The sequence below is a fragment of the Aethina tumida genome, chromosome 2 (assembly GCF_024364675.1).
Source record: "Aethina tumida isolate Nest 87 chromosome 2, icAetTumi1.1, whole genome shotgun sequence".
Lineage (NCBI taxonomy): Eukaryota > Metazoa > Arthropoda > Insecta > Coleoptera > Nitidulidae > Aethina > Aethina tumida.
Window position 1 is genome coordinate 36344931 of NC_065436.1, and position 26233 is coordinate 36371163.

The 26233-nt window shown below is 26.6% G+C and overlaps 2 protein-coding genes and 2 long non-coding RNA genes across 11 annotated transcripts; all 4 read left to right on the forward strand.

The window, feature by feature from the left end:
* Positions 1 to 59: 59 nt before the first annotated feature.
* LOC109605519 (uncharacterized) lies at positions 60 to 3079 on the forward strand. Its single transcript, XM_049962981.1, has 6 exons — positions 60 to 244; positions 296 to 552; positions 599 to 743; positions 909 to 1027; positions 1085 to 1235; positions 1296 to 3079. Exons 1-6 carry the CDS (start codon positions 130 to 132, stop codon positions 1526 to 1528), a joined length of 1020 nt encoding a protein of 339 aa, XP_049818938.1. The 5' UTR covers positions 60 to 129; the 3' UTR covers positions 1529 to 3079.
* A 261-nt stretch (positions 3080 to 3340) lies between these two features.
* LOC126264554 (uncharacterized) lies at positions 3341 to 4014 on the forward strand. The gene is made up of 3 exons (XR_007547248.1): positions 3341 to 3466; positions 3521 to 3662; positions 3715 to 4014. It is a non-coding gene; the product is annotated as an uncharacterized LOC126264554 (long non-coding RNA).
* A 608-nt stretch (positions 4015 to 4622) lies between these two features.
* On the forward strand, positions 4623 to 15038 carry LOC109605601 (uncharacterized). Of its 8 annotated transcripts, XM_049962980.1 has the most exons (14): positions 7499 to 7784; positions 8903 to 9246; positions 9456 to 9726; positions 9779 to 10059; positions 10106 to 10265; positions 10411 to 10529; positions 10585 to 10726; positions 10779 to 12190; positions 12533 to 12594; positions 12712 to 12971; positions 13018 to 13162; positions 13317 to 13435; positions 13493 to 13634; positions 13695 to 15038. In XM_049962980.1, the coding sequence occupies exons 8-14, from the start codon at positions 12183 to 12185 to the stop codon at positions 13925 to 13927; spliced, it is 969 nt and encodes a 322-aa protein (XP_049818937.1). In that variant the 5' UTR covers positions 7499 to 7784; positions 8903 to 9246; positions 9456 to 9726; positions 9779 to 10059; positions 10106 to 10265; positions 10411 to 10529; positions 10585 to 10726; positions 10779 to 12182; the 3' UTR covers positions 13928 to 15038. The 8 variants fall into 8 exon arrangements, 7 of the variants coding, with proteins under 7 accessions (XP_049818935.1, XP_049818934.1, XP_049818932.1 ...); XM_049962979.1 differs by having other exon boundaries at positions 7497 to 7784; positions 10779 to 12594; XR_007547246.1 differs by lacking the exons at positions 10106 to 10265; positions 10411 to 10529; positions 10585 to 10726; ... (5 more) ...; positions 13493 to 13634; positions 13695 to 15038 and adding exons at positions 4623 to 5903; positions 5955 to 6226; positions 6273 to 6432; positions 6585 to 6703; positions 6759 to 6900 and having other exon boundaries at positions 6953 to 7784; positions 9779 to 10052.
* Positions 15039 to 15040: 2 nt separating this feature from the next.
* LOC126264553 (uncharacterized) lies at positions 15041 to 16404 on the forward strand. Its single transcript, XR_007547247.1, has 4 exons — positions 15041 to 15411; positions 15463 to 15732; positions 15783 to 15912; positions 16280 to 16404. It is a non-coding gene; the product is annotated as an uncharacterized LOC126264553 (long non-coding RNA).
* Positions 16405 to 26233: the final 9829 nt, after the last annotated feature.

A 26233-nucleotide genomic window follows, 5' to 3' on the forward strand; every position in this document is an offset into this window, starting at 1 on the left:
TATTAAACATTTTATATAATTTATTTAACGTGACATGGAGTCTAGAAATAAGGCTCATATCTATAAGGATGTGGATTTTTAGACTTGATAATAACTTAATGTTTATTGTTACTTCATTAAGTAAATGTGATGATCATTATGAAACTCATATTGTTTGTTATCACGTATATCAGTTTTTGTAGTACTTTTAAATGCATTCCAAGAGAAGTTTCTTCAGATTGGACTGCTTTAAATAGTGTTGATGGTAAGTAAAAATAACTCATATTACCATGTTACAACTTCGATATTATTGTAGCTCTTATACCGACAATGTGTTCTGACCAACAAACTTTCTCCAGTTCACTTTTGGTGTTAGATTATAGATGGTTTAGTTTACCAAATAATAGCATTTTCCGATTATCTAACAATTTTCAATATTTTTCTGCCTGGCCATATGGAAAAGGAACACAACTAATTTTGCAAAGTGGAAAAAAAACTGCCAATCTTACGTTGGAAAAAGATCAAATTACTTATACTAGTTCGGATATAAATCACAATATTACCAACATCGAAGTAAAAAATTAGAATATTTCGAAATAAAATAATTAAAATATTGTAGGTTTCAGGTTGGCAACATTTTACATTCTATATAAATAATAGTGTTAAGTCTCCTATTTTAAAAATAAATGGCAAAGAAATAGATACCATCGGTAGAGACTTATCAATTGAAGTTCAAAATAGGACATACTGGAAAATTCATCGCAGTACGTAAAAACAACAAGTAACTTAACTTAAAGAGATAAAATAACAACTAATATATTTTAAACAGAAATCGGAATTTTCTATAAACTTATAAATAATATATATATATATATATATATATATATATATATATATATATATATTATATATTATATAAATATTTTTAGCTAAAAATTATTATTATAAAGATACAAAATCATTTTATTTTAACAAGAACAAAACATGTTTTTATATATCAGCGATGTATTTCTGTCCAAATACCACGACAATCCTAAACAATGTTTCAGTAAGAAATTATTCGTGTTTGTTTAATATTATATGTATACATATTGTGTTATTTTAGGTGAATGTAAATTTTTCAAAAACAAAATTATGGAAATTATGGCATACTTTTGAATTGTGTGACAAATCTAAACATGTAGTTTTTGAAGTGAACATGGACTTATGCAATAAATTTAAGTGGTATTATATACCTGACACATATTTGTTAACTGGTAAGTTTTTTACAATGAATTCTGAAATTCTGAAACGTATATAAAAATGATTTATTTTAGATTTGCCAGTTTTCAATGACTGCTTCATAAGTACTGGTAAACGTCAGGTGACAATTTACATTTATATTGGGATAATTTTATCACTTATATTACTTATTGTGGCAGTCTCAATAATTTACTATTTAGTTAAAAGGAAGTACGACAGCGAATTTAAAGGAAAGGGAGTGAATTCTTCTGACAATGAAGGAAACGAAGATGAAATGATTTACAACGATATTTATGGAAAACTATAGTGAAAATTATGCGTGTATTTTTATATATGAAAACAAGGAAATATTAATAACTCATAATACATATATTATCAACTTTATATATTTAATGAGGAAGTATACTTTTATATGCAGAATTTATTTATATGTGAAAATTATTATTTTATTAATTTCTGTTTTAGTATATGATTTTGTTCTTCACAACAAAATCCGGTTTTTATTATGAAGTTTTGTCTGTTTACCTAATAGCTTAACAGAAAAATTAATATAATTTCCCTTTCAAATTAGATAAAAAAGGAGGAATATTACATGTTGTAAACAATATATTACTGTTCTACATTTATTTTATTTTAATATGTATTATATTGGATTTCAAATTAATAGGTTCGATTTCAGACTCTAAAATTCAGAGTAAGTAGTAAAATCACAGTTTAATTATTGAACAAAATCGTAGGTACTGAAAATTACATATTAGTAAAGATAAACTTAAAAATTATTATAAATTTCTCTGTCATAAGGAACCGGATTATCAAATATTAATGTTGTTGTATTTTTGTCTAATAATATGTATTTTATATTCTATTATATAAATATTTGATTAAAGAGATAACGTAAGAGGAAAAATGTTTTAATTATTATAAAATTATTCACTTAACTGTATAACTTTGAATTTAATATTTAATGTGATGCATTAATGATGATGCAAACCAGACAGGACCGTTTTTTGGTTATTTATGCCAAACGAAATTACATATTCTCTTCATCTAGGCTTCGTGCAGACGTTAGAATCGCTGTAAGTCTGTTTACCATCAGAAGAGGGTGCGTGAAACTGATCTTGGAGTCGGAAGTTGTTTTGGACAAGCAGAGAGGATTGGTCTGGCCTTAGAACATGTGACAACGATAGCCACCTACAGATTACAGTTGAAGGGCTTATTGTGTGTTCACGGATCTAGATCCACATTATATAATTCGGATAGCCACATTTGGACATGGCCTGTGATACTTTTGGAGGTGGTTCTGTAACAATATAGAATGAGCCTTTAAAGACAAACACTCATATTAAATCAAGGAATTGTGAATACCCACACGACATCACGAATTGATTATTTAACCAATTATTAGGCGTTCAAGAATTTGGTACAAATTTCTTTTTTGTAGACCTCACCGTGAGACGTCCGGTGTTGTCTAAAAATAAAATTGTTACAGGATGTGGATTTGTGATAATAACTTAGAATTAGTCGGATATATTTTACTGAATAAATATGAATAGCATTATAAAACTCTTATTGTTTTTTACCGTATTTATTAATTTTTGTATCTACAATACTTTGAAATTCAATCCAAGAGAAGTTTCTTTAAATTGGACTAGTTTAAATGGTGTTGATGGTAAGGAAAAATGACTCTGTTACCATATTATAATTTTATTACTATTGTAACATTAATACCGACAACGCATTCTTCACCATTTCACATTTGGTGTTAGATTATAGATGGTTTAATTTACCAAATAAGAGAACTGACCAATTAGCCTACGATTATGCTTGATGTTTTTCTGCCAAACAAGATGGAAAAGGAATGCGAATTTAGTCCAAAATATAGTCAAAATTACTAATACTTATAATATTTTATATCATATATAAGAACTAATACGGATATCATATTCGAGACAGACTTATCAATTGACGTTCAAGATGAAAAATTCATCTTAGTAAGTAAAAACAACAAGCAGCTTAACTTAAATAGGATTATGAAATGATAACTAATTCTATTACAAAAATTTTTTTTTTATATAAAATATTTAATTTAAACTTATAATAAAATATATCAATTTGTACATATTTTTAGTTAAAAATTATTATTATAATGATTCAAAAACATAGATTTTGACAAAAACAAAACATGTTTTTATATATCAGTGACGTATTCCTGTCCAAATACCACGATAATTCTAACAACATTTCTGTAAGAAAATATTCGTGTCTGTTTAATATATGTACTTAGTATATTTTATTTTAGGTGAAAGTAAATGTTTCAAAAAATAAATTGTGGGACACTGTTTAATTATGTGACGAATCTAAACTCGTAGTTTTTGAGGTTAACATCGATTTATGCAAAAAATATAACCATTATTATATACCTGACACATGTTTGTTAACTGGTAAGTTATTTACAATTAATTCTGAAAATTATATAAAAATGGTTTATTTTAGAATTGTTAGTTTTCAATAACTGCTACTACTTATATTACTCATTGTGACAGAATCTATACTTTACTATATAGTTGAAAGGAAATACAACAGTGAATCAGAAGAAATTCAAGTGAAGTAACTAACAATGAAGGAAACAAAGATGAAATAATTTATAACTATATTTATGGAAAACCTTAATTTTTTATAAATATGAAATTATTATATAAATGCGTGCATTATTATATGTGAAAACGTTAATTAAGTTACTTCATTAAAATATAAATTTTATATATTTAATAAGTCACCACATGAGGAAATATATTTTTATGTTTCTAACAGAATTTATTTATATGTGTAAATTATGATTTTATTAATTTCTGTTTTAGTATGATTTGCTCTCCACAAAGTATGGTGGCTTAAATGAAAAAATGAAACTTAAATTTTAATACAATTTCCATATTAAATTATATGAAAGAGAAGAAATAGTATATTTAAAACATGTTAGGAATATGCAGTGACAATCCAGGATTGTAATATCTATTTTAAACAATTATTTCCAATTGATAATTATTACAATCAATTTTAATATATGTAGTAGATTTCAAATCAATAAGATAACATTTAATAACTAAAATAATAAATTAAAAATGCGTACATCCCTTTTTAGTCGTTTCATCATCACTTCTGATAATGAACTAATGAAATGTCCTTATAAATTTCACATTGATTTATATAAATATTTGATTAAATAGATCACATAAGAGGAAAAATATTTTCACTGTTATAAAATTTAACTATAACACTTTTAAACAGAACTATGAAATAATAATTTTAGTGATAATTAATTTTACAAATATTTCTGTATTAGTAAAATGTGTTCCAATAGAAGTTTCTATAAACTGTAAAAGTCGGTAAAAATTTAAATTTTTTATTATTTATTTATATTTTAGCTCCCGAACCTATAATCTATTCTAAAAATTCCATTACTTTTGATTTTTTGACTTTAGATTGTATGGTTTATTTGAAAAATGTGTTATCGCTAGAAGATTGAAGTCTAATTCTACTAAATATGTCTTTGTTAAGCAAAATGTAAGAGAAATGTAAGTAATTCTACAAAAATAAAGGAAAACTGTTTATATTAAGTTAAAAAAAAAACTTATCTACATAAGTTCGAATATTAGTGTCAGTAGTACCAACATCGATCTAAACAATTTAGAATATTCCCCATACAAAATAATAAATTTTATGAGGTTTCATTTTAACAACATTCTCACTTGCTTTTGATTATTACACGAGGTGTTTCCCGACTTGTCCGAAAAATTTTGACCACATATTCAATAGAGAAACACGAAATGAGATAGAAAATAATTCAATCCATCTCTAAAAGCTGTTAGAAATTGTTCCCATTGATTTGAATGGAAGCTTTGGCCTGCCGAATCCAATTCTAGTACATCGTTCTTTTTAAACTTCATTACAGGGTGTTTCGCAACTTATCCGACAAATTTTAACCACATACTCACTGTTGCATAGGTAGTCGATTTATCATATTATTTTTTAAATGGACTTCTTATGTAACAGTGAGTATATGGTTAAAATTGTTCGGATAAGTTGTGAAACAAGTTGTACATATAAACATTAAAAAAAATCTAATAAATCGACTAATAAAGCAACAGTGAGTGTGTGGTTAAAATTTTTTGAATAAGCCCTGTATAAAAACTAATATTATACACAACATACATATAATATGTACATAAAAGTTAAATCCACATTGAATGAAAATGTATCAATTTATAATAATTTAAAAAATCGTGTTTTGTATAGTTTCTATATTTAATACACTGTTCTTCTTTTGAAGTGGTTCTGTTTTTAGCACCGTAAATTAATTTCCCGAGAAATTTGGTGATATATAGAAAGTGGTGACTTGCAATGTCGGTTAAAGGGCGAAAATTATTTGGATGATATCAGACAATGCGAACAATAAAATGACGTCCAATGCGGTCTAAAAATAAAATTCTTAAAGGATGTGGATTTGTGGGCTTGTCAAAGACTTAGTTTGTGTCAGTCGAGTATATTTCACTGAATAAATATGAATAACATTATGAAACTCTTATTGTTCATTACCATGTTTGTAAATTTTTGTATTGGCAATACTTTAAAATGCATTCCAAGAGTAGTTTCGTCTAATTGGACTGGTTTAAATGGTGTAGATGGTAAGTAAAAACAACTCTTATTACCGTATTATAATTTTCTTACTATTGTAGCTTTAATACCGATAATGCATTCTGACACAATCTTTACCGATTCACATTTAGTGTTAGATTATAGATGGTTTAATTTACCAAATAATAAGACTGTGCAATTAACCTACGACTACACCTGGTATTTTTCTGTCAGGGAAGATGGAGAAGGAACGCTACTAATTTTGGGTCAAAGTCAAAGAAAAATTGGCTATCTTACGTTTGAAAAAAATCAGATTACTTACAATCGTTCACATATGAATAAAAATATTACTGAGAATAATAGTAATAACAAAGTAAAAAATTCGAATATTTGAAGACAAAATAATTAAAATGTTGTAGGTTTCAGTTTGGCAACATTTTAGCTTGAATATTGTTAAAACTACTAAAGTTGATGTTCATTATTCCATATTATATATAAATGACAAAAAAATAGATAGCATAAACGAGACAGACTTATCAATTAACATTGAAAATTGGACATACTGGAAAATTCATCGCAGTACGTAAAAACAACAAGTAACTTAATTTAAAAACAGTTATAGAATGAATACTAATATATTTTAAACAAAATTTGTATTTTTTTTTAATATTTTACGTATAATACTTAATATCAACTTATGATAAAAATAATTGGCTTATAAATATTTTTAGCTGAAAATTATTTATATGTATATTCAAAATCATTTCATTTTGACAAGAACAAAACATGTTTTTATATATCAGTGAAGTATTCCTGTACAAATACCATGATAATTCTAAACAATGTTTCAGTAAGAAATTATTCGTGTTTATTTAATATTGTGTGTACATAATGTGTTATTTTAGGTGAACGTGAATTTTTCAGAAACAAAATTTTGGTACACTTTTGAATTGTGTGACCAATCTAAACACGTAGTTTTTGAAGTGAATATCGACTTCTGCAATGAATTTAAGTGGTATTATATACCTGACACATATTTGTTAACTGGTAAGTTTTTTACAATGAATTCTGCAATTTATGTAAAAATGATTTATTTCAGATTTGCCAGTTTTCAGTGATTGCTCTCTAAGTATTGGTGAACGTCTGATGACAATTTACATTTATATTGGGATAATTTTTTCACTTATACTACTCGTAGCAGTCTCAATAATTTACTATATCGTTAAAAGGAAGTACGACAGCGAATTTAAAGAAATGCGAGTGAATAATTCTGACAACGAATATGATCGTATCCACATGGATCGTGTTTACACTGATGTGATTAATTAATGTAATTAAACAATATTGAGATATAAGAAGCAATTGATGTATAGATTTTTTGTTTTTTTTTGGTATTTATTTAACTTTTCATCCTTATGTCAATTAGTGTTTTGTTTAAATTTTAGTAATTTGTATTTACATACATTACACATGAATAAATTATAGTTTTCAATTTTAGTAATTAAGTTCAGTAGGATAGGATAATATTTATGACATTGTTAATATATTTTATTAAAAAAAATTTTTACATATAATATTTAATTTAAACTTATAATAAAAGTAATCGTTTTATAAATATTTTTAGCAAAACAATATTATTATGATTCAAAAACATTTGATTTTGACAAGAACAAAACATGTTTTTATATATCAGTGATTTATTCCTGTCCAAACTGATAATTCTAAACAAAGTTTTGGTAAAAAAATATTTGTGTTTAATATGTGTACGTAGTATATTTTATTTTAGGTAAACGTAAATTTTTCAAAAAAAATTGTGAAATACTCTTGAATTATGTGACGAATGGAAACATGTATTTTTGAGGTTAACATTCATTTATACAAAGAAGAATAATGCTTATATTATTATATACTTGACATATATTTGTTAAGTGGTAAGTTATTTACAGTTAATTTTGAAAATTGTATAAAAATAGTTTATTTTATATTTGTCAGTTTTCAATGATTACTCCATAAGTACTGGTAAAAGTCAATTGACAATTTACATTTATATTGGAATATTATTTTCACTTATTACTACTCATTGTGTCAGTCTCTATTATTTACTATATCGTTGAAAGGAAATACGACAGTGAATCTGAGGAAATACAAGTGAATACTTCTGATAATGAAGGAACAGATGAAATGATTTAAAACAATATATAATGAAATTATTCTACCTAAGTATATTAATGGGCATATTATATTATATGTGAAAACGTTTATTAAATTATCTCATTAAAATATGTATTATCAACTATATATATATGTTTGTATATATATTTAATGAGTTACCACATGAAGAAATGCATTTTTAAGTTCCTAACAAAATTTATTTATATGTGAAAATTATTATAATTAATTTCAGCTTTAGTATGATTTTGTTATCCACAAGCTAATGAATTTTTGATTATCAACAGTCTAATAAACTAAAGCAGCTTACATAAAAAACTGAAATGTAATTTTTAATACGATTTCTCAATTAAATTATATGAAATGTAATAGTATGATGAATAGTACATTTAAAACATAATTGGACTATGCAATGGCAATTTAGGATTGTATTATCTATTGTAAACAAAATATTACAAAAAAAATATTATTTCCAATTGATAAATATTATACTCAATTTTAATATATGTAGTATATTTCAAATTTATAAGATAATGTTTAATAACTAAAATAATGAATTCAAAATAAATACATCCCTTTTTAGTCTTCCCATCATCATTTCTAATAATGAACTAATAAAATGTACTTATAAATTTCATATCGATTTATATAAATAATTGACTAAATATACCTCAGACAAAATAATTTAATTGTTTTAGAATTACTCATTTAACTGTAAATCTTTGAAACAGAATAATGAAATACTTATTAATGGATTAAGTGATAATTAATTTTTCTAATGTATCTGTATTATTAAAAAGTGTTCCAAGAGAAGTTTGTATAAACTGTATAAATTTATTTTATTTAGTTATAAAAATTTTAATTTAAATATTTATTTTAGCTCTTGTACCTATAATGTATTCTGAAAATTCTAATCAAAAATAGTAATATCACTAGAACATTGAAATGTAATAAATAAGTATCTGTTAAGCAAAATGGAAAAGAAATGTAATTCTACAAAATCAAAGGAAAACTGCTTATACAATAGTACCACCATCGATCTGAACAAATTAAAATATTCTCAGTATAGAATAACAAATTTTATTAGACAGCAACACTATCACTTGCATTTGATTATTATATAAAAAACATTATACACAACCATACAATACACACATAAAGGTTAGATGTCACATTGAATGGAAATTTATCAACTTAACTGGACACAATGGAAAATTCATAACAGTAAGTAATCAAAACAGGAAAATAAATTTTACAAAGTCAAGGGAAAACTGTCTGTTATTAGGTTTTAGTTCAGCAACATTATCACTTGCATTTTGTTTAATTTTTATATTTAATTACTAATTAATTTTCCGAGAAATTTGGTGATATATATATATATATATATATATATATATATATATAGAAAGTGTGACTTGCAATGTCGGTTGAAGGGCGAAAATTATTTGGATGATATCAGACAATGTAAATAATAAAATGACGTCCAATACACTCTAAAAATAAAATTCTTGCGGGATGTGGATTTGTGGACTTGTCAAAGACTTAGTTTGTGTCAGTCGAGTATATTTCACTGAATAAATATGAACAACATTATGAAACTCTTATTGTTCTTTACCATGTTTGTAAATTTTTGTATCGGAAATACTTTAACATGCATTCCAAGAGTAGTTTCATCAAATTGGACTGGTTTAAATGGTGTAGATGGTAAGTAAAAAATAAATCTTATTATCGTATTATAATTTTCTTATTACTGTAGCTTTAATACCGATAATGCATTCTGACACAATCTTCACCGATTCACATTTGGTGTTAGATTATAGATGGTTTAATTTACCAAATAATAGGACAGTGCAATTAACCTACGACTATACCTGGTATTTTTCTGTCAAACAAGATGGAGAAGGAATGCAACTAATTTTGGGTCAAAGTCGAAGAAAAATTGGCTATCTTACGTTTGAAAAAAATCAGATTACTTACAATAGTTCACATATAAATAAAATTGTTATGGATAATAATAATAATAATAATAATCACAAAGTAAAAAATTCAAACATTTAAAAACAAAATAATTAAAATATTGTAGGTTTCAGTTTGGCAACATTTTAGCTTGAATATTGTTAAAACTACTAAAGTAGATAATTATTATTCCATATTATATATAAATGACAAAAAAATAGATAGCATAAACGAGACAGACTTATCAATTTACGTTCAAAATTGGACATACTGGAAAATTCATCGCAGTACGTAAAAACATCAAGTAACTTAATTTAAAAAATATTATAGAATGATAACTAATATATTAAACAAAACCTGTAATTTTTTAATTTTTTACATATGAAATATATCAACTTATAATAAAAATAATCGACTTATAAATATTTTTAGCTGAAAATTATTTATATGTATATTCAAAATTATTTCATTTTGTCAAGAACAAAACATGTTTTTATATATCAGTGAAGTATTCCTGTCCAAATACCATGATAATTCTAAACAATGTTTCGGTAAGAAATTATTCGTATTTATTTAATATTGTGTGTACATAATGTGTTATTTTAGGTGAATGTAAATTTTTCAGAAACAAAATTTTGGTACACTTTTGAATTGTGTGACGAATCTAAACATGTAATTTTTGAGGTGAACATCGACTTATGCAATAAATTTAAGTGGTATTATATACCTGACACATATTTGTTAACAGGTAAATTTTTTACAATGAATTCTGAAACTTATATAAAAATGGTTTATTTCAGATTTGCCAGTTTTCAATAATTCCCCAAGTAGTGGTGAACGTCAGATGATAATATACATATATATTGGGTTAATTTTACTACTTATACTACTCATTGTGGTAGTCTCAATAATTTACTATATCGTTAAAAGTAGGAGGGAGAGTGAATACTTCTGACATTGAAGAAAACAAAGATGAAATTCATAGTGATAATTATGGAAAACTATAATTTTTTATAATATAAGGAAATGTTATTAAAGCAAAATATATATTTAATGAATAGGAAATATATTTTACGTTCTTGACAGAATTTATTTATGTGTGAAAATGATAGAGTAGTATGTAAGGCTTTCGTGACAATTGTTTCCACATATATATTTGTCCGGGTTTATAGGTCTACGTTTGTTGATATTATTTCCTTTAGATTTTAAATGGTTTAGTTTAAAAAATAATATCACTTGGAGATATAAAAAATATGTCAAAATAGAAAAGAAATTTAGAGTTACGGGAAAACTGCCTATATTACTTTGGAAAAATATCAAATTAGTTTCATTCTTATTATAAAATAATAAATTTTATTAGGTTAGGTTTTATTAGGCCTATTCGACATTTTCTCATCCCACACGAACTGAATCTAGTGTCTTAGTTCATCATATCCCACACATTTCCGATTGGCGATGAACTTATCCTATCTCTTAGGGCCAATAATCTAAGATGCATGAAAATATCTGAATGCGTTCTGGGTGTACCGTTTTTCTACAGTTAGTACTCATTTCCAAAAGTTAGATACTACATTGAATAGAAATTTATTAATTTACAATCATATCTGAACACAAGTGAAAATTCAGAAAGTAGAAATCACCAATAATTTTTAATGTCATAATATAATTAGTTTTCCATAGTTTCTGTAATTAATACACTTTTCTTCTTTTAAAGGTGTTTAGTGTTTGGCACCATAAATGCAGCAAAGAACACTTTTCTGAAATTATTTAAGATAAAAAGTAATCCAAATGTATTACGTCTACTATAGAATGTCAAGATGGTAGTCAACCACGAATTACGACCGGTCTTCTGATTATTTATGCTATCTAAGCTTCGTGCATACCTTGGAATCATTGTAAGCTTGTTTACCATTATTATTTAGAGACACCCACAGAGTTGGTCATATTAGACCAAAAAACTATGAATGCTCGAAGGTAGCTTCGTTTTTATAGATAAAATTTCTGTTGATGCAATTCTGTTTTATTTATTAAATATTGTTTTTATAACATATTTGTTGCAATATATAGCCACTGTTATCCTGATTTGTTAAATAATTCATATTACCCAGTAGAGAATTTGTATGAGACGGGACTTATGTTGTCGGTTGAAGGGAGTAAATTATTTGAATGATGCCGGACAATACGAATAATAAAATCATGTTTGTATGTTAATGTAAGTTTTTGGCGCAGTAACGATGAAAATGTTTTCAAAAAATATTTCATCAGACATTTTATTTTATTAATTTAGTTTACAAAACAAAAGACAATTTAATAATAATATTTGTAGGGCTTATTTTATAAAAGATTGTTGTTTATAAAAAACATTTTATTTAATTTATTTAATTCGTAAAGCGGTCTAAAATATACATTAATAATAATAATCTAGAAGGATGTGGATTTTTTATCTTGTGATAATAACTTAATGTTTGTTGAATTTATTTCATTAAGTAAATATGATCATCATAATGAAACTTGTATTGTTTGTTATCATGTATATCAATTTTTGCGTTTGTAGTACTTTTAAATGCATTCCAAGAGAAATTTCTTCAAATTGGACAGCTTTAAATATTGTTGATGGTAAGTAAATATAACTCATATTACTATATTACAACTTCCTTAATATTGTAACTCTTGTACCGATAATGCTCTTTGGACAACAAACTTTCTCCACTTACAACTTCGATATTATTGTAGCTCTTATACCGATAATGTGTTCTGATCAACAATTTTCCTCCAGTTCCCTTTTGGTGTTAGATTATAGATGGTTTAGTTTACCAAATAATAGCACTCTTCGATTATCTAACAATTTTCAATATTGTTCTGCCTGGCAATATGGAAAAGGAACGCAACTAATTTTGCGAAGTGGAAAAAAAACTGCCAATCTTACGTTGAAAAAAGATCAAATTACTTATACTAGTTCGAGTAAAAATCACAATATTACCAACATTACCGAAGTAAAAAATTAGAATATTTCGAAATAAAATAATTAAAATATTGTAGGTTTCAGGTTGGCAACATTTTACATTCTATATAAATAATAGTGTTAAGTCTCCTATTTTAAAAATAAATGGCAAAGAAATAGATACCATCGGTAGAGACTTATCAATTGAAGTTCAAAATAGGACATACTGGAAAATTCATCGCAGTACGTAAAAACAACAAGTAACTTATGTTAACTTAAAGAGATTATAAAATAATAACTAATATGTTTTTAACAGAAATCGTAAGTTTCTAATTTTGTACATAAAATATTTAATATAAATATTTAATAAAAATAATCGATTTATAAATAATTTTAGCTAAAAATTATTTGTATTCAGATTCAAAATCATTTGAATTTGATAAGAACAAAACATGTTTTTATATATCAGCGATGTATTTCTGTCCAAATACCACGATAATCATAAACAATGTTTCAGTAAGAAATTATTCGTGTTTGTTTAATATTATATGTATACATATTGTGTTATTTTAGGTGAATGTAAATTTTTCAGAAACAAACTTTTGGTACACTTTTGAATTGTGTGACGAATCTAAACATGTAGTTTTTAAGGTGAACATCGATTTATGCAACAAATTTATTTCATATTATATACCTGACACATATTTGTTAACTGGTAAGTTTTTTACAATGAATTCTGAAATTCTGAAACGTATATAAAAATGATTTATTTTAGATTTGCCAGTTTTCAATGACTGCTTCATAAGTACTGGTAAACGTCAGGTGACAATTTACATTTATATTGGGATAATTTTATCACTTATATTACTTATTGTGGCAGTCTCAATAATTTACTATTTAGTTAAAAGGAAGTACGACAGCGAATTTAAAGGAATGCGAGTGAATAATTCTGACAACGAATATGATCGTATCTACATGGAACGTATTTACCTTGAAATAATTAATTAATCATCATAATCATTTTTAGTTTTTTTTTTTTTGTATTTACAAGATCAATTCGAAGTACATGGTAAAGTCAGTGAATATATATTTAAAATATGATATGTACATCCAATAATAAATAATTAAATCAATCAGTTTTTAAAAACTATTGTAAACAAAATATTACTAAAACAAAAATAGTATCTTCCATTTATTATGACGTATTTTAATATGTAGTAGTGAATTTTAGATTAGTAAGTTAGATTTTAGAGTAGTAAATTCAGATCATCAGAAAAAATTGGAATATCAAGGACCAATTATTTTCAAAAAATAACTAAAATAATAAATTAAAAATACACATATACCCATTTAGTATTTTCATCATCATATTTATAAAGAATATTAACTGAACTATGAAATATTTATTAGTAGTTTTAGTTATGTCAATTTTTCTAATTTTTCGGATGGTAAGTAGAAAGAAAAAATTTAGACTTAAAACTTGAATAATTGAAACACTTGTACCTATAATATATTCTGATAATTCCATTACCTTATAACTTTGAACTTTGATTAATAGATTAATTCATTTTTAAAAAACTAATATCACTTGGAGATTGAAATTTAATTCTAATACACATGTCCTTGTTAAATAAAATAGAAAAAAATATAATTCTACAAAGTCAAGGGAAACATTGTTTTGATAATATATTTGTTATAATATATTGTCATTGCTATTTTGATTTATTAAATAATTCAAATTATCCAGTAGAGAATTTGTATGAGGGGCGACTTATATTGTCGGTTCAAGGGAGAAAATTATTTGGACGGTGCCAGACAATGCAAGTAATAAAACCATTTTTGTAGGTTATAAGTTTATGTCGTTTATTTGCTTATGGGGAATTACGAATTCTTACGAAAGAAAAGACAAATTAATAATAATATTTGTATAAAAAATATATAGCGTATTATAAAATATTAAATATGTTATATAATTTATTTAATGTGACATGGGTCTAAAAATAAAACTCTATAAATATGTGGATTTTTAGATTTGTGATAATAAATTAATGTTTATTGTTATTTTATTAAATAAATGTGATGATCATTATGAATCTTATATTATTTACTGTTTACACGATTTTCCCTCGATGAGGAAAAAGGGAAAGGGCGAACTAGTAAATAAATCACGATTAACTCACAAGTGGACTCTTTATTGAGCCTAATAACAATTACAAACAACAAATTGCGAGAGAAAAAAAAGTACGACCGTCGTCTTCGGGAGTTTGGGGAAGAAGGGACGCGGCGTGGCTTTAAGCTCAAGTGGCGCGCGACGCAAGACGCTTACTGCGTCGAGGATGCACGCCATCTGCCGTTGCGCTTCGAAGTGAAGCTTTTGGCGCCACAATTATTATTGTATATTATCATGTACATCAATTTTTGTGTTTGTAGTACTTTTAAATGAATTCTAATAGATATTTCTTCAAATTGAACTGCTTTAAATAGTGTTGATGGTAAGTAAAAATAATTTATATTTCCATGTTACAACTTCGTTAATATTTTAGCTCTTATATCGATAATGCGTTCTGACCAAAAAACCTCAACCTTTTCAAGTTTGGTGTTAGATGGTTTATTTTACCATGTACCAACATGTTTAGTTTACCAAGTACCCAGACATTAAATTCTAATTTTAGCGGGCATATTTCTGCCTTACAAGATGGAAAAGAAAAGCGACTAATTTTACTATATCAAAGAACAAATGCCTCTCTTACGATGGAAAAAATAAGATTCCTTATATTAGTTCCGATAAAAAGGATGATTTTATCAACATCGAAGTAAGAAATTTAATAATAGAATATTTAAAGATATAATAATTAAAATATAGGAGGTTTCAGTTTGACAACGTTTTTTGAATATAAAAAAAATCTATATTAAGCATAAATGGCAGAGTCATAAATACCATAAACGATTATAGATTGAATTTCAGAGTTGGACATATTGAAAAATTCATCGCAGTACGTAAAAACAACTTAAAATGATAAAATGACAACTAATATATTTTAAACAGAAATAGGAATTTTCTAATTTTGTACCTAAAATATTTAATATAAACTTATAATAAAAATAATCGATTTATAAATATTATATATATTATTATATATAAATTTATATATATTTATAAATTTTCATTATATATAATTTATTATTTATTATTATAAAAATGATTATAGTGATTCAAAATTATTTTATCTTGAAATCAACAAAACATGTTTTTATATATCAGAGATGTATTTTTTTCTAAATACCATAATAATTCTTAACAATAAGTAAGAAATCATTCGTGTTTGTTTAATATTATGTGTACATATTGTGTTATTTTAGGAGAATGTAAATTTTTCCAAAACAAACTTATGGCATACTTTTGAATTGTGTGACAAATCTAAATATGTAGTGTTTGTGGTAAGCATCGATTTATGCAATAAATTTAAGTGGTATTTTATACCTGACACATATTTGTTAATTGGTAAGTTTTCTACAATGAATTCTGAAAATTTTGTAAAAATGGTTTATTTTAAATATGCCAGTTTTCAATGACTGTTCCATAAGTACTGGTAAACGACAAATGACAATTTACATTTACATTGGGATAGTATTATCACTTATATTATTCATTGTGACACCGTGTATAAGTTTCTAAGTACGACAGCGAATTTAATGGCATGCGAGTGAATAACATTGACAACAAATATGATTATGGAACGTATTTACATTGAAATAAATAATTAATATAATTAAACAATATTAAGATATAAAAAACAAAAAGATGTAAATGTTATATACATTTTTAGTTTTTTTTTTGGTATTTATGTAATTAGTTGTCAGTGAACTACACATTATTGATTTATCTTTTCATTATAATGTCAATTAGTTTTCTGTTTAAGTTGTTTATATTTATATATTTACGTATATGAAAATTATAATTTTCAATTTTAGTAATCAAGTTTAGTATAATAGGATAATATTTATGACATTGTGTGAAACCTGTAATAAGAATTTGTAAATAATAAAACTTTTATTTCGTTCTAATTATTATTTGACCTAATTCAAACATTCAAATGGAAAACTCTTTCTGGTGGATATGAATAACTGTTGCCATTTTAATGGACGATATGGATCTCCACAAGTCCTTGCTACACCACAAGTGCCAAAACTATTGTTCAGACAAAAGACGTAAAACACATCGAGAAATTTAAAATGCAAATAATAATTAGAGTGCATGAAGAAATTCCGCATCGGCATTCTAATTTCTGGAGGAGCAATAGCCGTTCTAATTCCGTCAGTCTCCCGCTCAACGAACGGCCAATGCATTTAAATGTTACATTTCATGTCCAAAATTCACAAAAGATCGTCATCGACATCGAACCGAATTGCGAGGGTTGCGCTTCCAACGCTACACGTGTCCATTTCGTTCGTTCAACCGGCAATTCGAATGCGCCGAATTAACGAGTTCCATATTCTACTGTTTTCGAATTGCCGCTCCTTTTTCAAAGAGAACTTAATCGTCGCAAATCGATATCAATTCGAATTGCTCCGGTTGCTTTCGATGATGGGTGATCACTCTTGAGGACTGAAAACAGGGAGGGCATTCAGTTTTGGCTGCTGAAATAAGGATATTATTTAGCGTCGATAAAACATAAAACATAAAAATGCAGCGAACCACCATTATACCTCGCTCTTAGTGTTCGTAAACTTTGGCGAACAACTTTTATTTGAGGCAGGCGGAGAAAACAAAACAAAAAAAACCTATTTTAAGAATCCTTTCATTAATTTCGCACGCTACATTAAGTATAAATAGGTATTAAAAACTTAGCGCATAAAAGGCACACAACAATAGGTTAGATTACGTATAATCAGTAACTTTATCATTTCGGGAACATCGTCCTGAAACCGAAAACATGTTTCTGACAAATTACAATGAATAATTACGACGGGGTGCATAATGTCACTTTTTGTCCCTGTCATCTGAACCCATCTATCTTTGTCCCGCCGTATTTAACGGGAGGCCGGAATAAAATTTCGTTTTCGACGCCACAAACTCACTCTCTCTTCTTTCGAGTGAGTGGCACCGATCAAATCGATGATCTATATTTAAAAAAAAATGACGATGAGCGGATCGTTGACAATGCGTTAAGTGGTTTTAATCTTTTTATACCAGCTTATTTAATTTACAGAAGAGGATAATTTGGATCATTAATTAATTCCAATATTGGTTGGTTCCTTTCTTGCTCTACAAACAACTTCCATATTCTTTAGAGTAGTCAACGAATACATTAGGATCCTGGTGGTTTTGAAAGTAAATTGGTGATCTTTCAAGACGGTCTCATAAGTGTACAATTCGATTGCAGTCTGGCAAAAATGGGAACACTGCATCTAAGTAATAAAAGCCTCACAGGGTGGTGTACAGAAACGAAATCTGGTTCATATTCTTGAGCAAATGAAATAATAATTGGTTGAATAAGCAAATACTGATATCATTCTTGGTTGAAAAGAGCAACAACATACGTGTCTCTAAATTAATTCCACCACTCACTGTTACAGAACCAACTCCAAAAGTATCTAGACTCTGTCCATAGATGGGGATTGTTAATTAATATTATATAGAGGGTGTCATAATGATCGTTAAGGGCAGCAAATATTCAAATAATATTGCTAGTTTAAATTAATGGGACATGTTTTTTGTTTTAAGATAATTAAATCGTGTAGTGTATTTAGTTGATTATCTCATGTTTTTAATTTTTTTTTTGTGTATTTGCAAATTCCAAAATTCTTACTTTTATTAATTTTAATAATCCCCTCAGTTTCGTCGAAATATATAGAATCAGAATAAGAATAACTTTTTTCTGAAAGTTTGGGTGATCTTATGACTCGTAATTAAGGAAAACGCATCCATAAATCACAGTAATCATCTTTGAAGCGACCGTCGAGTTGTGTACATAATCAGTGGTCCCTGACCAAACCTATAAAAAGAGTCATTTATCAAAAAGCAACTAAACTACGTCTCACCGCTTTTTTCTTAACGGCTCATATATTTGTTGTAGTCAAGTGACTGTTTTAGGGGGAGGGAACAAAAAAGGAATGGCTGGACATTCCTTTATCGCTAGTGAGGAATTGAATCGTCCCGTCCGCATCAACTACGTTAAATAGGACACTCTCTTCTTAAAACGATTTTTATTATTAATATATTAGGTACAGAATAAAGTATAATAAGTTTTTAATTTTACTAAACATAATAATCACCATTCTAATCAACAATTTTATTTCGCAAGAAAAGGCATGGATTAATTTATAATTAAACTATTTATTAGACAATTAGAGAATATTATAGTGGGTGAAGTAGAACTTCCCATTTAATATTTTGTAGCTTTCTTTCGGTCTCTAACTTGTATTATGTGACTTTGCATTGTCATGAAGAAGCAAAACCTCTTTTCTACTGTCAAAAGACGTCCTTGAATAAGTTTTTCATAAACTTTATTCCTGTATACTTAGTGAATATGTAATATTCTACGATTAGCTCCATCATACATCAACATATTTCTTTCATCGTTATATGCCTCAACTCATTCTGTAGTCGCCGAGAATTATAATCAATACTTATTTAATTTGATCATTTGAAACACGTGCAAGAAGAGAACTGACAATTGTCAAACGCCTAAATTGGTTATCCTCATGTAAGTGTAAAAGTGGGGAATCCATTTGTCCAACTTTATCATAAAATTGATTACATGAGTCTCTTTCTAAACTTGATTCCCACAGTTGATTGACTAGTCTATAAAGCTTATTAAAGTAAACCAAGAATCAAAAACTATTTTATCTCATACCAACTAGATTTTTTATTTTCCTGTATTCATCTTCCATAATAAATACACATTCGAAATTGTAGCGTACGGCGTTTCTTTTTGATTATGAGCCAGCGGAAAAAAGCGCGGTCATAAATCTGGACGGCTTCCGAATGGCGAACATCTCGAGTGCATCTGAATGGGCTAATTGCGCGCGTAGGATTCATATAGACGACGTTATGGGCCCATACGTTCGACGGAACGGCGAAAACTCTTTGTTATCCGTTCGCGTTTCGGTGCAACGGACGAAATGAAGTTTTCGGTGAGTTAATGCACGGCCGGTATCGGATGTTCGTCAAGTTGAACGTACACCATGCCCGTTCCACGTACACACGCCTCATCACGCTAAGTGCCCCATGTCGGCTCGTTATCACGTTATCACTTGCTTAAATATCGAAGCGGGGATGTGTTACCTGTCTTGTTGTGTACTGATTCTCTGCAAGAAAGTAGTCATTATTTCTTGATTAAAATATTTTATTAATAAATAAAATAAATAAAATAATATATGAAATATATCAAATAAAATAAAATAAAATAAACAAAATTAATAAAGTTAATAAAATAAAATAAATGGAATAAACGGAATAAATAAAAAAATAAATAAAATAAATAAAATAAATCAAATAAATAAAATAAATAAAATAAATAAAATAAATAAAATAAATAAAATAAATAAAATAAATAAAATAAATAAAATAAATAAAATAAATAAAATAAATAAAATAAATAAAATAAATAAAATAAATAAAATAAATAAAATAAATAAAATAAATAAAATAAATAAAATAAATAAAATAAATAATAAAATAAATAAAATAATAAATAAATAAAATGAATAAATAAATGTATTAAATTAAATATATTAAATAAATTAAATAATAAAAAATAAATTATATAAACATAAATGGAATAAACGAGATAAATGGGATAAATAGGATAAATGGAAGAAATGGAAGAAATGGGATAAATGGGATAAATGGAAGAAATTGAATAAATGGAAGAAATGGAGGAAATGAAAGAAATCGAAGAAATACAATAAATAAAAGAAATAAATGGAACAAATGAAATAAATAGAATAAATAGAACAGATAAAATAAAAAAATAATAATAAAATAAATTAAATAAATTAAATAAAATAAATAAAATAAATAAAGTAAATAAAATAAATAAAATAAATAAAATAAATAAAATAAATAAAATAAATAAAATAAATAAAATAAATAAAATAAATAAAATAAATAAAATAAATAAAATAAATAAAATAAATAAAATAGATAAAATAAATAAAATAGATAAAATAAATAAAATAAATAAAATAAATAAAATAAATAAAATAAATAAAATAAATAAAATAAATAAAATAAATAAAATAAAATATATAAATAAGTTTAATAAATACAATGAATAAAGAAAATAAAATAAATTAACATTTTTGAACAAGTTTATATAAACTGATAAATTTATAGGTAATAATAAAAATTGTGAAACTCAGTTTTGTTTAATGATTTTTATAAATCTACACATTACAAATTAAGAAATTAAAAAGAATACTTAAGAAACAAAGAAAATCTAAGATATAAAAAATAAAACAATAATAATTAAATTAAAATATTTAAATATGTTGAGTAAAAAAATAAAAAAAAAATAATAAAGAAGTTAGAAATTGGGCAAGTTTGGAAAACTAAAAATTAAAATATTAAATTAAGTAATTTATGAATATTACAAATAAATAAATTAAAAAACTAAGTAATGTATAATAATTAATTGTAATTAAAAATTAAATAAATAAATAAAAATCATTATGTTTTTAAAAATTTTTAATAAATACTATTAATATGCTTAAAGATTTTAAGTTATAATTTGAAAATAGTAAATGTATATATTTGAGTTTAGTAAAACACATACAGGATGATCAACCTAATATATTCATTATACGTAAATAACAAACACGTATAAAATTTGGGAGTACTACCAGCTTCTAAGAAATATTTCCAATTTCTGGTAATACTTATCTTAATATTTAATTTTATTGTAATTTTATTGTTAAATTATTATTAATTTTGTTTTTTGTCCCCTTCAATATTTTCTTTTATATGTGGTATAAAGTTGAGTTTTCATCGTTACAACTCGAATTTTAATTCTTTTTAATTACTATCCTAACTCGTGTAACTAATATTTGAAAACGACTTCAGATATTGCCAATACAACATATTTCGTAATAAAATTACATTAATACCCGTTTAGATTCCGGGCGACAAATAAAATTACGGGCCGCATTAATTTTGATGTGGCCACACGTTTATCCGAACAACGGCAATGAATATATCGGTGCCGGGAACGAATAACAAAACGAAAATTTTAATTAAACATCGAGTGTACGTGTTAATTGAATTGCATTCAAGTCTTTATGTTGCGTAATCTGATTTTATATCCATTAATAAATTAAACTTGATTCATGCAAAAGTAAATCGAGTTAGGTACAGAGCCGCAGTTTAGTTTCTGTTTATTAATTAATGCTCGTGTGTGTTAAAGTAATTATCGACCTAGTTTTAAAACGGACGCGTCTTTTCGTCCGTGCCGCGGTCGGCGGGATTCCACTAATTCATTTCATTTGCGTCGCCACGTTTTACTAACGTTGCATCTTGTTTTTTCTTATTTTATTATCCATGTATGTGATGATTGTCTAAAACAAATTTTTGTTTAGTTTCAAATTTAATATTTATTTATTGAGATATTCTTACTCTTCCTATATTTATAATGTTTTTAAATATTTGTTGTAAATTTATTTAACAATTATCCTTCTCTGAAAATTTGAAGTAAATCGATGTTCCGAGAAAAAAGTTACAGCCATAAATGGGTGACAAAATACACGCCCACAAAAATATCAGCAGCTATTTAACCCTGTATTTGGAAGTTTTGAGATTTGTGAACATTTTCAAAACAGGTAAGAATTTGATAATACAGTGGCTCAGTTGGAAGCTTCCAGCTTAGCCAGAAATGAGTTTAACACTAATATTTATTTTTGTTCTGAAAATAGAGGGTTCACAGAGAAGAATACCATTTGAAAGGAATCTCTTAGGTTATAAGAAGTTGAGATACAAAAATGACTAAAAAATTGACATTTTTCAAATTTTCTGAATCATCTTTTGATGTTCTTTTAAGGAAAAAATGGGCGTGCACACTTTCGTCGAGAAGAAGTGGATCTGCCCATATATGCATAATTGTTATATACAATGGTGGAAGAAAATATAGAATATGGAAGGCGTAATTTTTTTTTTAAATATCACATTTTGATAAAGAATTTTCTCATTTCAAAATTTGAAAACTGAACCATTACCGGTACACCCGGAAGAGATCGAAAAGTGAAAAATATGGGAAAACTCTTGTTTCCATTTACCACCACCAGATTTAATTTTGATATACTGTGTGTCCTATTTTTTTAACTTCCCACACTGAAAAATTGGTTCATAGACACCTTTGCTTTCTAAAGATGAGTCCTTAATTTTAATAGGAAGATCCTCCTCATCTCAGTTTACCATATTTTCTTTAATCCCATATGGCAAAATTCATATCTCACTATTACTTGATCGTATAGAAAATTTCTGTTGGCATTTTTTGTACGTATCTTACAATTTTTTCATAGTTCTTATCCCTAAGGAGATATCGGAGGTCAAAGTTTGAAGAATTTAACAAAAATTAATTTTTTACTTCTAAATTTTATAAATAAATGTTATAAAATGAGAAAAGAGATCTATTATAGTTAATCGATTACTCCACTCTGACCCATATATATATATATATATATATATATATATATATATATATATATATACCGATTGGAAAGCCTTTAATCCTACTGAATTTTGAGAGAGACATACATGACATGACAGTAAAAGCAAATTTGCAGACATTTACTGTCTGTGTCGTTCATGAATGTCTCTTTCAAAATTCAGTCATATCAAGCGATTTTCTATGGGTATATATATATATATATATATATATATATATATATATATATATATATATATACTATCGCTCATTTGTAGAACATCTTTAGAAATTTTGTTTTGATAAAAGTGTCGTTTAATATTATTGTCAGTTATATACTCATCTCAAATATGTTCTGAAATTGTCGTTAATATTTTGAAAATTTGTTGACAGTTTTAGTAATTTAGTGAAACAATAGAGAGGAAAGAAGCGTATACGGATGGTAAAAGTCTGGTAATACCATTGTTTCCATTTAAAGTTAAAATTAGAATCACCATGTAAGAAGTAAATTAATGTTTCCTTTAATATGCAATAGTAAAACTCCCTTGAAATTAATCGAATATTTTATAATTACAGAAATTAATTTAACGCATACGCCACAATTTTAAAGAAGAGCCGACAAAGATCGTGCAAAACTTTATTTTTTCGGCGAAATTAAGCGTGAGTGTGTATGTATGTTTGCGGTCCTTACTATCCAGTTTACCCGGAATCATAACGTACAATCGGGGCAACCCCGCACCGAACACGCTGCTGCCGGATGTGCCGCCCCCGAAAATCCGTCTTTTTATGCTATTTATCTCTCCGCCCGTTTCGTTTACATGTTCCTCTTTCATTTCGCATTTCCACTCTGCTAAATCTGCTTTCTGAGATCGTTTATCATCGGCCGCGAAGAAGAAATGTCTCGCCGACTTCAGTTGTAACAAAGGGAATAGGAAATTTTTCAAAACGAAGATCGGAATGAAATGTCGAACCGTGTTGCCGGACGTGCGGCACAACGACACGGTTGATTATCGATAGTTCGGACGGAATCCCTTAAATTGGATTCGGCTATTTATCTTTTGATCCGATTAAAAAGCTACCGGTCGGATCTGTGCACTGTTCCATTGTATGTTCGAATGTAATTTTTTTTTGTCGGATGAATTCGCAATGCACATAAACAAGATCGGGACGCTGATAATGGGGAGAGATTAACGAATCCGATATGTGAATAATTTGGTGTGTGGTTTAACTATTATAAAAAACTAAGAACAGATCATACTTGTTAATTGGCTAAATCTAATTATGTCTAATTGATGGGTTGACAAAAAATGTTTGATATGAACATTCGATATACGCGAATCGATATACCTTATATCTAATGGATGAATTTAGTGGCACATTTCGAATTAATGTTATCAGGTATACGTGATTCGCCTATACGCCACCGGGATTATATTAAATTGTATCTACAACGTTTTATTGATTCCAGAATTATCCTCTGCTTTATTACCATGCCGATATGGATTTGTTTTGCTCTTTATCCAATAGCTAGGTATTTTGTCATTTACTCTTTTCGTATTTCTTGCGGAACATTCGTCCCGGAAAATTTATTAATTAAATATTTGCACAGTATATCACTGACCGTTTTATCAAGATTACGTTCTGTATCATTACTTTTATATATCTTTTTGCTATGTTTAAAGTTGTACTATTCGTTAGGATTTATACGAAGTAGCAGTTTTTTACGTTCCACTTGGCAGACTGATTAAGATAAAATCAAAGGGAGTGGGATGGTTTTTCATTTGGTATTTCAATAGCAAGAATGTTGTAGTATATACATGTGAAACATCTATAATTAAGAATTATATATTTATTGAAGAAAAGTCAAGATAATGTTGTGAACCTAGTGTTTCTTTATATTATTCTCCTTTTTTATTGTCATCTGATAAATGGATAAATTTAAAATATTTATTAATGCGAATATCTTCTAAATGGTTAGAGTAGTCGATTAACCACAGTAAACCTTTTTTGTAGAGCGTTTAATTTCCTATAAAAATATATGTTGGGCATTTTATAATATTTACTTATCTATCCATCTATCTTATCTGTCTTATCTACTTATATAAAATTTAGAAATAAAAAAGGATTTTTTTTTTAAATTATTCAAACATTGACCTCCGATATCCCCTAAACGGCAGGAGTTATGAAAAAATAAGAGACTTTTTTATAGAGGATTCAATTTCCTACAAAAAATATAAAGTTGTTTCATTGGAAAAAAGTATTTTTATAATAAAAAGCTGTTTATCCAAACTAATCTATAAAACTATAGACAAAATAAAATTTTATATAGACCAAATATCAAAATTGTGAATTTCTCAGAAAATAAATTTTACGGTAAATTAGATTTTAATAAAAAATAAATCGCTAATAAGTGTTGCTACCCCTATCAGCGATGGAAGCACGAATTCGACGTGGCATGATTTCTATTAAATTGTTCCATTCTTCTAAAGCTGCCGGAATAAGTTGTTCTGTGTTGCCAGTGATATATTGACAAGCTCTCTTCTTTTATCGTTATCTCATAAAAGTTCAATGGGACAAAGATCCGGCGAACAAGAAGACCACTCTAATTCGGTCACGCTTTCCATTTCCACATAATTTTTGTGAACTCTGATGGTATGTGGAGGAACATTAT

Excerpts from the sequence above, each read along its gene's own strand:
- LOC109605519 (XM_049962981.1), top strand. The coding sequence starts at position 130 with ATGATCATTATGAAACTCATATTGTTTGTTATCACGTATATCAGTTTT. Across the intron at positions 245-295 it reads TGCTTTAAATAGTGTTGATG|CTCTTATACCGACAATGTGT; the intron begins GTAAGTAAAAAT and ends ATATTATTGTAG. Across the intron at positions 1,236-1,295 it reads TGACACATATTTGTTAACTG|ATTTGCCAGTTTTCAATGAC; the intron begins GTAAGTTTTTTA and ends GATTTATTTTAG.
- LOC109605601 (XM_049962974.1), top strand. The coding sequence starts at position 9,603 with ATGAACAACATTATGAAACTCTTATTGTTCTTTACCATGTTTGTAAAT. Across the intron at positions 9,727-9,778 it reads TGGTTTAAATGGTGTAGATG|CTTTAATACCGATAATGCAT; the intron begins GTAAGTAAAAAA and ends TTATTACTGTAG. Across the intron at positions 10,727-13,694 it reads TGACACATATTTGTTAACAG|ATTTGCCAGTTTTCAATGAC; the intron begins GTAAATTTTTTA and ends GATTTATTTTAG.